Genomic DNA, 12,368 nt, shown 5'->3' with positions numbered 1-12,368 from the left:
ACTCCCTAGATGGCTTCCTCGCCGCCAACGTCGGTCACCGCTCTATAGACCTTGCGGTGCATTTCTAGGAAGACGAATGTACAGATGGTTTGGCTGTTAGATGGTTAGTCGATTGTGAGCGTCGAATGAGATGTGTCAGGAAACTCACGGTCCAAGCCTCAGGAAACTAGGCACCCAGCCCTTGAACATCCACCCCAGGCCCTCTGCCTTATAAATCTTGGCCAGGGTGTGCGCCAGCCCCTCCTGCGTGGTCGCGGACATGACGCGGGTCTTGATGACGTCGATCGGGCTGGTGACCGTCGCGGCCATGACGCCCGCGAGGAAGCTCGCGGTGAAGTGCGTAGTGAGGTTGTCGCCCATGGGCGTGTGCCTGATGAGCATGCCCTTGAAGGTGTCGTAGGACGCGAGCTGGGAGGCCGTCATGGCGGCGGCGCGCATGCTGTTGGGCAGCACGCCGCGGAACCAGCTCATGATGCCCTCCTCGCGCGCCATGCGCAGCATGCCCTCGAGGGCGTGGTTGTAGTTGCGGCGCTCGGCGGCGGGCAGGGCGGCGTCCTGCTGCATGCGCACGTTGAGCACGTCGGCGGCGTTGCCCGAGATGCCGCCGACGAAGCCCGAGGCGGAGGCCATGGCGACGAGGACGGGGAAGGCCGGGGCCTTGCCGTTGTTCTTGCGGGTCGCGCGGACCTTCATCTCCTCGTAGGCGCCGAAGCGGACGGTGGAGTAGGTCATCTGGCGGAGGAGGGAGGCGGAGAGGCCGTTGTAGAGGCCGGTGATGCCGTGGTTGCGGACGATGTGGGCGAAGGTGCCGACCATGTTCTTTGGCGCGTCGGGACGGCGGACTTGCAGGCGGACCTGTGCATTGTTTGGTAAGTATGAATGATTCGTTCGAGATTGCATGTTCGTCACGGCAATTGGGGTGTTCGTGATTGTGTGCTGGTGGTGTTGTTCGGGCGCATGCGTACCTTGACTGAGACATCGTCAGCATCCTGTAAACTCCGGCATTGCGATATCGCAGGTGCTTATCATGCACACACTTGCTCGATCACAAGCACGGGGGAAGAAGACTCACCCAAATCCAGGGGATGTGTTACGCAGGCGGCCATACTACTGGCGCTGCCTCCGAACCAAAAGGGGTATCGCACGGAGCTATCCGCCTTCTTCTTGGGTGTCGTCGTCTGCTTCTGCTGCGGCTTCTCCTGGCTATCAATTTGCACCGCCTTCACCGGCGACGATGAGAATGACGCCTCGTCGGCGGGCTTGCTGGAGGCGGCGGCAGGAACCATGTTGGCGGTGGACTGCATCGTTGCAGCTATGCGATCTTGACCGAAAGGCTCATCCCGCTGCGGCGCAAAGTGAACTTGCGTCGCGGAGAACCAGAAACCTTTATCTAAATTTGCCCAATTGATAACCGGAAAGGTTGTCTTCCTGGTGACCTATATAGCAAGGTCAAGGTTTCTGTTTGTCGCCGATTCGAGGGTAGAACGTCACTTTCGGGGAGGGTTGCGGTGACGTCTAGCGCTCGAAAAAGCCGACTTCGGGATTGGCGTTTGGAGAAGTTGGAGGTGGTGAGGTGGTGCGTGGGTGGAAGAAGCCGAATGGTTCGTTCGGCTCGGTGTATCACGAACTTTTTTTCCTCCCCTCCCCTTGGGCCTGATTAGAAAAAAACAACCCCCCAATCCTCCCAGCTCTCGGCTGTTATCGGCGCTGGACGAGCAGAAAGCTGCTGCGTCATGGGCGCTAATTAGTAGGGGTGCCATGCGCTACAGCGCCTCCAGGACCCCGGGTCGGCAGCCCGCCCGTCGCCGAAAAGACAAGACGGCGTCTGGTCCGTGCGTCCCGTCAGTTTTCTTGCGATCGACGGGGACGACCGACTTGCTCAGGGCTCCAGCTCCATTCTCGGCGAAGGAGACCAATTGTCGAGTCACCGCTGCAGTTCCGGACACCTTCGAGGTGCCCGTAATGAACACTTAATTCCCGACAAAGCCTTTGCGTCGTATCAAGGGCAATCCAAAACATGCTCATCCCAAGGCTAGCAGGGAGGCAATTGCGCAGCTGCTTCCGTGGCGCCATCTGCCCCGGTGCTGCCCCTCGACAATGGACAAGCCCCGCGCTGCTGCTGTCGAGCAGTAGCCGGCGCGCCTATTCTTCAGGTCAGACCAAGATCTACTCCGCCGTGGGCCATCTCAATTGCTGAGCGAAGCGCAGCAGCAGCAGACCAGAAGAAGAAGACGATCGAGGTCAACGGCCAGACCATCACGACCGACGAGTGGTTCAACGTGCCCAAGACCGTCCTCGACGCGGCGTCGCGCAAGCTTCACCTGCAAAAGGACCACCCCGTCTACATCACCCGGCAGATCATCGAGTCGCAGTTCCCTGCGCCGACGTACAAGTACCACAACACCTTCGACCCCGTCGTCTCGACGCACCAGAACTTCGACTCGCTGGGCTTCCCGCTGGACCACCCCGGCCGTGCCAAGTCGGACACCTACTACTTCAACAAGGAGACGCTGCTGCGGACGCACACGAGCGCGCACCAGGCGCAGACGTTCAAGAAGAACCTGAGCGAGGGGTACCTCATCAGCGCGGACGTCTACCGCCGCGATGCCATCGACAGGAGTCATTACCCCGTCTTCCACCAGATGGAGGGCGCGCGCATGTGGGACCGGACCAAGGTACCCAACGGCGACATCGCGGCCGCCGTGTGGGAGGACGTGAACAAGCTGCCCAAGCATGGCGTCAAGGTCGAGGACCCTCATCCCGCCTTCGACGCCGAGCGGAACCCGCTGCAGGAGGGCCATCACTCGGCCGCCGAGGCGGAGGCCATCGGTGCTCACCTGAAGCGCTCCCTCGAGCTCATGGTCGTTGAGATCTTCACGCGGGCCAAGGCCGCCGCCGCGAAGGCGGACCCGGACTACAAGGACGAGCCGCTGCGGGTTCGCTGGGTGGAGGCGTACTTCCCTTTCACGAGCCCGTCCTGGGAACTCGAAGTTTACTACGCTGGGGACTGGCTCGAGGTGCTGGGCTGCGGTGTGGTGAAGCAGGACATCTGCATCAACGCGGGGGTGCCCAACCAGCTGGGCTGGGCTTTCGGCATCGGCCTGGAACGTATTGCCATGCTCCTCTTCCAGATCCCCGACATCCGCCTCTTCTGGTCGCAGGATGAGAGATTCCTCGGCCAGTTCAGGGGCGTATCAGACAAGCTCGACACCATGAAGCGCTTCGTGCCCTTCTCCAAGCACCCGGCCTGCCACAAGGACGTCTCATTTTGGCTGCGCGGAGTGTCGGCAGCGGGCGGGAACACCAAGGCCAGCGCGCAGGACTTCCACGAGAACGACATCATGGAGCTGGTCCGGGATATCGCCGGTGAGCGGGTCGAGGACGTCCGGCTTGTGGACGAGTTCACACATCCCAAGACGGGGAGGCGCAGCATGTGCTACCGCATCAACTACCGAAGCCTGGAGCGCACCCTGACCAACGAAGAGACCAACGAGCTGCACAACGAGGTGACCCGGAAATTGGTCGAAAAGCTAGGTGTCGAGATCCGGTGAGGCATAATTTGCGCTTGCACATCGAGCGTTGAGGGGTAAGGGGGCTGTGTAGCCAACACTCGAGCGGTCTGCAGAGACGGGACGACCCTATTGGAGTGAGTCCCTGCGAAACGGGGTCGGGATCCCTTAGCATGCCGTTGTCAGTCGTAGCTACTTCTCGCTTGGGGATGTCGTGAGGGAAAATTGCTGCCAAGGCAACGGCATGACTTTGCCCGCCCTGCTTGAGTAGCTGATTTTCTCAAATCGCGAGTATATCACGCCGTGTATGATAGAATAACTTGTACTATAAGACCGCACTCGGTATTCCCAGCTGGCTGAGCGGCCTTGCGCTGTGGACTAGAGTTCACAGGGCAATCTCGGGGATTTGATAGACCCCATGCCCGTCCACTCACAGATCTCTGTTCCTTCGATCTTGTTCGTTTGATGTTCGTTCTCGGGAAAAGATGTCACAGAGCGAGACTTCAGTGCTGCGCAGTGCCGGGCCGTACAAGCCCTGCAACGGCAAGAAACATTTTGACACGGCATAGCGCCAGGCGCCCGGGCGGGCGATTCGGAAAGGCGGATCTGCCCTGCGGTCGCCCTTGTATGATTCTGCCGAGATTCTCGAACGGTGAGATTATGCTCGGATGGGAACAGAGTCAATCGCCGGGTCGCAATCTGAAGCAGTGACGCCGTGGTTGCAGATCGATTGTATCATCCATAAACCTACAATGCCCGGGCGGTGCGTTGCTGCAGTAGCGTTCGGAGGGAAAGGCAGAATTTTGACCCGTCGTCTGAATAAGTTGGGACGGTCGTGCAAGTCAGTTTCATGCCTCCCGTGATAGGGCGGAGTTCAGTCTGTTGCTCGCAACGTATGAAAAGTCTGGATTCTGGACAACATTGCCAGGCTCAGCCACGCTCCCATGTCTAACAGCCGGCGTGTTTTCGCTTCGGGTCGGATGTCAATGTTGGCAGGTTGCTGCTGGTTTCCTGAAGCGGGTTCCTGACGATGTGTTCAAACGGGAATGAGATGAGCTTTGCCATGCCTCAGGTCCGAATTTGCTATGGAAAGTTTATTAGCCGGTCGTCTTTCTGGGCAGGCAGTTTCCCTCGTGGCAAGGAAGGCCCCGCGATACGTGGAGATAAGCTGCCAGGCGCATCGAGGGTGGAGTGTCTTAGAGTCTGAAGTTGAGAAGAAAACGGCACAGTAGCAAACGGTTTATGGAGAACCGTGCCCCGAGCCTAATACTCAGGATTGCGGGACGACACTCCACAGTCAAAGGACATGAAGATGGGATTTCACAGGAAAAGGCGCTTCGGCGTTGGAGGTTGGTGAGTCTGGAGACACGGGAGAGATGTGCGAGTGGATCGATAATTGATTGTCGTGCATGCGGGTTCAATGGCGAGACTCCTCTAGTTACCCGACTCGGCAACTGGTCCCTGATGGTGCAAAGCGCAAGTCAGAAGGACATTGGAGTGCAGCAGCGGGTGTGGAGCGCAGGAAAGGAAAGTCTTGGCCTAGAAGGGTGTCTGGGGAAGCCGATTGCAGAGCGAAACATCAATCTGGCAGGTCGAAAGTCTTGGTATTCTGCACAGCCTCGTTTCCAGATCGCGAAGGAGCTGACCACCAACAGTTGTCCGTAAGCTGCGTCGGGCGGGCGCCGGGCGGGCGGGGGAGAGGGAATTCTGCGTAGCACCGGATCATTTGAGTTGAGACATCGAATGTCTGCATCGCATCCTGACGAGAGGAGAGGCATTTTTGCTGCGACAGATGGCTTGGCTGTGTTGAGGGCGCTATTGACAGCAAATTTCCTTCTCATCCGTATGCTGCGGAGACCAATCGTGGCTGACGGATGCTCGGGATCAGACGAGACGAACGAGCGTGCGCTGTGGTGTCTGTTCGACGGCGTTGGAAGGGGCTGAGGTTCAGTGCAATTTGCCCCGTGTTGGCTGAGCGGAAGGCTCTTTGTAGGGCGACTCGTACGCTGCCGGGCTGAGCCGGTGTGGGAAGATTGACAACTGGTGGGCTTTTCCGGCCGGATTTGCAATATCGATCGCGAAAGAAGGCGAGGAGCCTCGTTCCAGCTGACCTTTGAGTCATGGTTTCAATAGCATGAAGACGTAATTGCTGCGGCTGTCGAGAGGAGTTTCCATCATCAATCTTGAACCAGCCCCAGAGCGACGTGTGATGCCGTGGCGAGTTGTCGAGCCAAGACTAGCAAGACAGCCTCAGCCATCAAAAGCATCATGTCCTAAGGGTTGAGGTCTCCTTGCAGAAACGACAACTGTGAGAGGGCCTTGGCGAGGTAGCCGTCGTGGTGGTCCAAGGAGGCGGCGCCTCAAACTCAACTCTATGCCGCAATATCCAGGCGTCGTAGGTACAGTGGTCAAGTGCTTCAGCGTGGTGAGGGCGATGGCAGACGTGAGGTGTCGTGTGAACACAATAACCTATCGTTACACAGCCCCCGGTCCCTCTTTGGCGCGGCGGCTTAACTGTTGACGATGTGGGGGAGCTCGGTTGACCCCCTGGGTGTTCGAATCTTTACCCCGATAGCGTGAGAGCGGGGAGACGTGTTGTCGAGTTGATAGCTGGCAAATGACAAGTGAGATAATGCTTCTGATGGTAACGTTGATAGTCGGAATATGCCCGAGTCCCGACTGGGCAAGTATGTTCCATTGATCGCTGCAGCCATGTGCAGGTAGGTAGGCGGCTGCATATCGAAGGGTCGTAACAGAGGGTTACGAGAGACCCAAATCATCGGAAAGGGGCAGGCGTGAGGGCGAATGGGAAGCGGAGGGCGCATTCGGTGGCTGACTTGACAGTGTCTGCAGTGTACCGAGTTCCATCTCTCGAATTTGCTGTGATCGCCTCTCCGTTGCCAAGATGCCTCTCGAGAATCCAGCGAGGCACAGCCAATGGAGTTGGAGGCTTCCGGGAGGCAGGGAGAGGACGGGTGGATGGTCACAAGGTGGGATGGCATCGTGAAGACGGCGATGCGCCCATGCCGCTGCGGCCAATTAGCGGGTCGGAGGCGCTGTTTCTTCGCGAGGTATCCGTACCCGGGGCAGTCGGTACCTTACGGTGTGGTTGCCGTCATGGACAGTGCCAGAAGCGGCCACCGTTCTGGGTTCCATTGCTGGGCGCGTGGGGAAGGGACGCAGAGGCGCCCCCATTTCCGAGTGATGACAGGCCGGGTGTGGTGCATGGGGGAGGCCTGCAACGGCGATGCGGTCACTTTTTGCCTTTTGGTTGAGATGACCTTGAAAGTTGGAAACATACTGGCTTTTTCGCGCAGCACCGCCCTCAACGTCGAGTGCCAGTCGTCACTGCTGTGGAAATTACCGAGTGAGGCGGAGAGGGCGAAATGACGCTGCGACCGTATCGACACGATTATTTCTTCATTTGAGTCGGTAAATGCGTAGCACTAGCAGTGCAGGCCTGAGCATGTCCAGCTGGTCTGGGCCTGCCATTAGTTGCGCTGCTAAGGAACAGCGAGCGAGCGACTTCCGCAGTGTGCGGCAAGGTACACACAGTAATACGGACAGGTCGCTGCGTAAAGTATGGCTGGGGTGGCGAATGGCATTCTCGACAATTCGATTTCGGGTGGGGCGAACAATGCAGTTGGCAAACCAGAGGCCTTGTCCCGACTCACACTGAACATGGAAGAGAAGATCACGGTGGTCCAGTCCGCCATCGAACATTGCTCCTGCTGCAGCAGCATGATCACTGCGTACCGAAGAGACGAGGGGACAAGGTAATAAGCTTGCTGACTGGATTGCTTCCTGCTGAACCTACTTCGCAGTACCCAAGAGAAATCGCCAAGCCTACTGGAGCGCGGGAGGAAAAGCATTTTTTTTTTCCTTCTCGCTTTTGCACAGCCTCAATTTGCCAGCGCTGCTGTTCCCGTTCCTGTTCCTGTTCCTCTTCCTAGCAGGGGCCCTGTGCTGGACGACCAACTCTGTGCTCAACATGCTCTGTGCGTCTCTTTCAAGGTTGTTCTTGCCTTGCTGGACCCTGCTTAACTGCTGTAATTGACGAAGTACTGCCTGGCTTGGCTGACCATGACTTTTCCATTCGCAAGTGACTCGACTGGCCAGCACTGCCAACGGATCTGGTACCGGTAGCCTGCAGGAGCAGTGGGAGGCACTAAGCGTATCGCAGTCCAGCGTCCAGCGTCCAGCGTCTCCACCACTGTGACCCGACGGCTCAGAGGCGGCGAAACTTCAAACGGGCCCGTAAGTCCGTGTGGCCTTCCCGTTTCATCACACAGACACACCCACCCGATACAGCACCCATCCCTCGCCCACTCACACTCAGCCATCCACCATCCAACCATCCAACCATCCAACCATCCCACACTCCACCCGACTGGACCTGGGCCCCAGCCGTCGATTTTGTACTTTGTACCTCTGCCACCGACTACCGTTCCGCGGACCTGCACCGAGTGGACTGCACCGCCCACTGCAACCTTCAAGACATATAACCAAGACCGCCTCCCGCCAACTACCGTCACTTCTCGTTCCAGCACCAAGCAACAAACAAAACAAAGACGCACGACCTGAACCAATAGTCGCAAATTACATACATATCGAGGCATTCCACTACACACCTGCTTGCACATGAACAAGCGCACCACATCGTCGACATAAAAGCACGCGAACCAACAGCACCTCGCTGTCTCGACGCAATCGCAACCAAACACTACCACACCCTACCACACATTCTCTCCTCACAACCACCAAGATGGAGCCTCCCAAGTCAGACAGCCGTCCCATCTTTTCCAGACGCTCAACTGGCTCCAACAAGTCGCTTTCCCTCGACCTCTCCTCCCTGCCGCCTCTGGTCCAGCCGACACCGCCATCAAACACCCTCCTCCTCACAAACTTGAACGACACCAACGTCTTCCGCCCTGATAACCTCCAGACTATCCGCGACCTTATCTCCAAGACGGCGCCCATTCACTCTTTCGCCCCCCTCAAGTCTTTCCGCCGTATCGTCGTCTCCTTCTTCTCAGAAGACGACGCCATCGCCGTCCGTCGCATCTGGGACGGTGAGGCTGTCATGGGCGAGCGCGTCCGCGTCTACTTCGGCCAGCCCACGCCGGTCGAGGTCACCGACCGTCACCTTGCCCTCCCCGATGCTGGCAAGCTCTTCTTCATCTCTCCCCCTCCCTCTCCTCCTCACGGCTGGGAGATGAAGCTGGAGGACGCCCCTAACAAGATGGTCCACGCCGAGGATCTTGCCGAGGCCCTGGCCAAGCTTGGTCACCGCCCCTCCGGTGTCGAGACTCCCATCAGCCCCATCGACGGCTCCCACCAGACGCGCAGCCGCAGCTCAACACTTCTCTACAAGCCCGACGCCCAAGGCGACAGCCCAGATCTTCCTGCCATCTGCCTCGAGGACATGACGGATGAGCCCATGGAGTTCAGCCCGATCGAGAACACCAAGCCGATCATGGCGCACACTTCCCGCCCGCCGGTGGAGCTGATGATGGACGCATGAGGAACCAAGTCTTTTACGAGCGATCTTACTTAGGCGTTTGGATACGATACGGACAGGCGGTGAACCAGGATTGGGCGCATCTAGCATCTGAGAACGGATTTTATGCGACGGCGTTACGAGGGAAAGACAGGGCACGTATACAGCATTCGAGAGGTTTTATTTTCACCAGGACAGATTCACACGACTGTCGTTTTCGCGGAGGATGGCGATTATGCCATGGTAAAAAGTTTCTACCACGTGCTGGCTCGTAGTAAAGGGCCAAAAAAGCACATATTTTATGTATACTAGATTCCCACTCGCGCGGCCTTCACAGCCAGCGAAACAAAACAAACTGATTACCAACCCAAAACACAAGTGGTACCTTGTACGTGTCTCACTTTGCGTTGTATGCCGTTCCCAAAGCTGCGGCAACGACATTCATGCCATGGAGACGCCTCTGGAACCCACAAAAAAAGGGTCCCCAAGGCAAAACCGTTTGATCTTCAGATACAGTGATCGACGCCGCAAAAAACAAGAGTCTGGGGAATTCTCTCCGACATTACCAATCGCAAGAAAAAGATACGTACACATAAAATAGTAACTGCCCTTATCCTACGGAGCAACGGCCCAAACCCGGTCAACCGACCGGCGGCAGTCGGGATCAACGCGCTGCCTGTGCCAGGTCCGTTCGTCCTTTTCTAAATCACCGCACGCCAGCCCGACGGCGCCATCCCGGCGAAGCTCCCAAACAGCGCTGAGGCGCTCCTCACACCCAGCCAAGCCAGCAGCACCGCGGCGACGGAGGCCAGGATGAGCGAGGCAAGGTTGCGGCGCTCCGTCTTGCGCACGAGCCTCACCCGCGCGGCGGCGGGGGACGAGCCGTTGCCGGTGTTGGTCTTGTTGTTGTTGTCGTTGTTTTGGGTGAGGTGGTAGGTTCTGCTCGCGGCTTCGGTGGACATCATGTCGAGGGTCGGGATGTACTGGAACTCGAAGTTCGTCTCCTTACCCAGGGCGCCGAGCTCGGGCTTGTTGATTGTGATGTTGAAGAGGCCTTTTTGGAGTTTCTGGGTTGGTATTAGTTTAGACTCGCTTTGAGTGAGTTGTGATACGTGATCACTTCTTCTTCTTACCTTGTTCCGAGTCTCGTCCCACCCGGGAAACAGACGATGGGAGTAGCACATAACCATGAAGAAGATGCACTGCCCGACGACCAGCAGGTTGTAGTACCATGGCGGCCTCTCGATGCCCAGCGCGCGCGCGAGTTTCGCCCCGTTGAGCCAGTACGTCTCCGCCGCCAAAAAGTCTCGCGACACGTACGACGGCGGCTGGTTGCACAGCCCGGACAACACATTATTCGCCAGCGCCCTCGAGGTGTCGGAGGGCTCGATCTCAGACACCATGAGCGACTCCATCATCGCCCTCGCGCGGCTCACGCTCTCGAACGCCTCCGTCGGCGTGCCCAGCACATGAGCCACCCAGCGCCACAGCGCGACGTAGTCCTCCTTCTCCCGCTCCGTGAGGTAGATCCCCTGCCGGGGGAGGCCGATCCAGATGAGCGTCGCGGAGAAGGTGGACACGGTGCCGATGGAGTCGAGGTCGTTGACGGGGATGCCCCACGCCTCAACGTCGTAGTAGGACGGCTTCTCGCGGGTGAGGGCGAGGATGCGACGGCGCACGGCGGCGTGGAGCAGGCGGACGCGGACGGAGGAGGCGAAGCCGGCGCCGTTCGGCCGGATCGAGGGCAGGTCGCTGGTCACCTGGAGGATGTGCTGGAACGTCTCGAGGAGGCGGCGGCGGGTGACCTTGACGCCGAAGCCGCCGGTGCGGGCGAGCGTTTCGACCACGCGGCGGCCGCCGAAGCCGCCTACCAGGGATTGGAACGTGAGCTGTAAGTGTGGTGTTAGTGAGGTCGTTCTTCAAAGTGAAGGATCGGGGGCTTACGGAGAAGATGGCCGGCCCGGCGTAACGGACAAACACCTTTTGACCGCGTTCAATCTGAGCCCAGTCTACCCAGTCCGGGATGGTGTTGATTTCGGTCCATAGTTTTCCTAGTATCTCATCCGAACTGGCGTTATCTTTGAGGAGGGCGTATAAGTCTCTGTGGGGAGAATTTTCCTTGGGAGGGTTGTCTCCTTTCTCGCTGGGTGCCGGGGGCTTGGCTGGCGGTGATATCTCATCGAGGCGGTCCAGAGCCTGGGCTCCCAGCTCATCGTACGTGTAAATCAACGGTCGAAGGTCGTCAGATGTGAGGTGCTCGTCTGTCCACTTGAACCAATAGTCCCATGCTTCTTGCCACTCGGGGCCTCTATACCAGAGACGGCCTGCCATTGCTCTAGGGGTCTGACTGTATGAGATGTGGGTAAAGAAAATGTCAAAAATTGTACAAGAAGGGATAGCACTGGTGTACAGATCCAAGACATGAAGTTGCAGATAAGAGTGAGGGTGAAGATAGTTTGCGAGTGGTGTTTAGCTCAACTCCACCGTGTGGCAAGTAGGGGCTAACAACCGCAATGACTTCATCGAACTCAAAGCCAGCTCTTCGAGCTTAACAAAACCCAGGAAAGCCGGCAGGATTTAACCTCTGAAAACTCCAAGTGTAAATCATATGATAGTCAACAAATGTCAAGTTGAATTAAGCATGTTGACTCGCAGCCTCCCTGTCGTTCTTCTCGAACACATGCCCGCTCGCACTGCGAAACGAGTTGGTGACCCCATTCGGATGAGGGGGGGAGTTCCTCCCAGACGCGCTGGCAGATCACCGGACCACGGCTTGCTACCCTAAACCACTTGACAGGGAGGGCCGATTGTGGTGTGAACGGCTCTGCCAGAGATGGGATGGAGGGCGGCAGGCTGGCCGACACTGCGCGGATGGAGAACCGCGGGGAGCATGGATGATGCTTTGATTTCTTGCACGTGCATTCCAGCTCGCGGTTAGCTCCAGTGAGGGGTTAGAATAGGCGGGCCTCATCGTCGGCAACAAGGGGGGAAAGCAACCTACTCGGACTCTCGAGCAAGTTGTGTTGCTGGTTATGAAATTTCGCCGTAATGGCATCCACTGCATCGTCGTTGTTGAAGTCGCAGAGTTGTCTTACAAACGATGGGTAAGGTTTGCTGACGAGGACGATGGAAGTATTCATTTAATTTAGTGGCACCGGGTCCCTGCAGAACCTGGAAGGCACCGGACAACGGGCTCAGCGCCGGCGCCACGGCACCCTTGCCCCGGGGCGGACCCACTGTAGTAGCGCGCCCCGTCCCGTCAATCGAACTCCGTATCGATAGTATGGAAATTTGTCAACCAGCAGCCCGTTTGCCGCTAATCGCAGATTTCGAAGCGCAACGCCACGACGCATTCCCTG

General features: G+C 57.9%; 4 protein-coding genes across 4 annotated transcripts; 2 read left to right on the top strand and 2 right to left on the bottom strand.

Annotated features, from left to right (window-relative positions):
- Nucleotides 1–5: 5 nt before the first annotated feature.
- Nucleotides 6–1,304, bottom strand: CGGC5_v009528 (Mitochondrial dicarboxylate transporter; the record flags this gene model as incomplete). Its single annotated transcript, XM_066152183.1, has 4 exons — nucleotides 6–93; nucleotides 149–855; nucleotides 966–970; nucleotides 1,073–1,304. The coding sequence occupies 4 exons, from the start codon at nucleotides 1,302–1,304 to the stop codon at nucleotides 6–8; spliced, it is 1,032 nt and encodes a 343-aa protein (XP_066008351.1).
- A 713-nt stretch (nucleotides 1,305–2,017) lies between these two features.
- Nucleotides 2,018–3,551, top strand: CGGC5_v009527 (Phenylalanine--tRNA ligase; the record flags this gene model as incomplete). Its single annotated transcript, XM_066152182.1, has 2 exons — nucleotides 2,018–2,153; nucleotides 2,212–3,551. 2 exons carry the CDS (start codon nucleotides 2,018–2,020, stop codon nucleotides 3,549–3,551), a joined length of 1,476 nt encoding a protein of 491 aa, XP_066008578.1.
- Nucleotides 3,552–8,274: 4,723 nt separating this feature from the next.
- On the top strand, nucleotides 8,275–9,033 carry RCAN1 (Calcipressin-1; the record flags this gene model as incomplete). Its single annotated transcript, XM_032025361.1, has 1 exon — nucleotides 8,275–9,033. The coding sequence occupies one exon, from the start codon at nucleotides 8,275–8,277 to the stop codon at nucleotides 9,031–9,033; it is 759 nt and encodes a 252-aa protein (XP_031878060.1).
- Nucleotides 9,034–9,710: 677 nt separating this feature from the next.
- CGGC5_v009525 (uncharacterized protein) lies at nucleotides 9,711–12,149 on the bottom strand (the record flags this gene model as incomplete). The annotated part of the gene is made up of 5 exons (XM_032025362.2): nucleotides 9,711–10,076; nucleotides 10,143–10,898; nucleotides 10,954–11,356; nucleotides 11,704–11,947; nucleotides 12,011–12,149. The coding sequence occupies 5 exons, from the start codon at nucleotides 12,147–12,149 to the stop codon at nucleotides 9,711–9,713; spliced, it is 1,908 nt and encodes a 635-aa protein (XP_031878046.2).
- Between the last annotated feature and the right edge of the window lie 219 nt (nucleotides 12,150–12,368).

This window comes from Colletotrichum fructicola (genome assembly GCF_000319635.2).
Source record: "Colletotrichum fructicola Nara gc5 chromosome Unknown KSG_Nara_v1_contig05, whole genome shotgun sequence".
NCBI lineage: Eukaryota > Fungi > Ascomycota > Sordariomycetes > Glomerellales > Glomerellaceae > Colletotrichum > Colletotrichum fructicola.
This window is presented reverse-complemented; position numbering and strand designations above follow the sequence as displayed.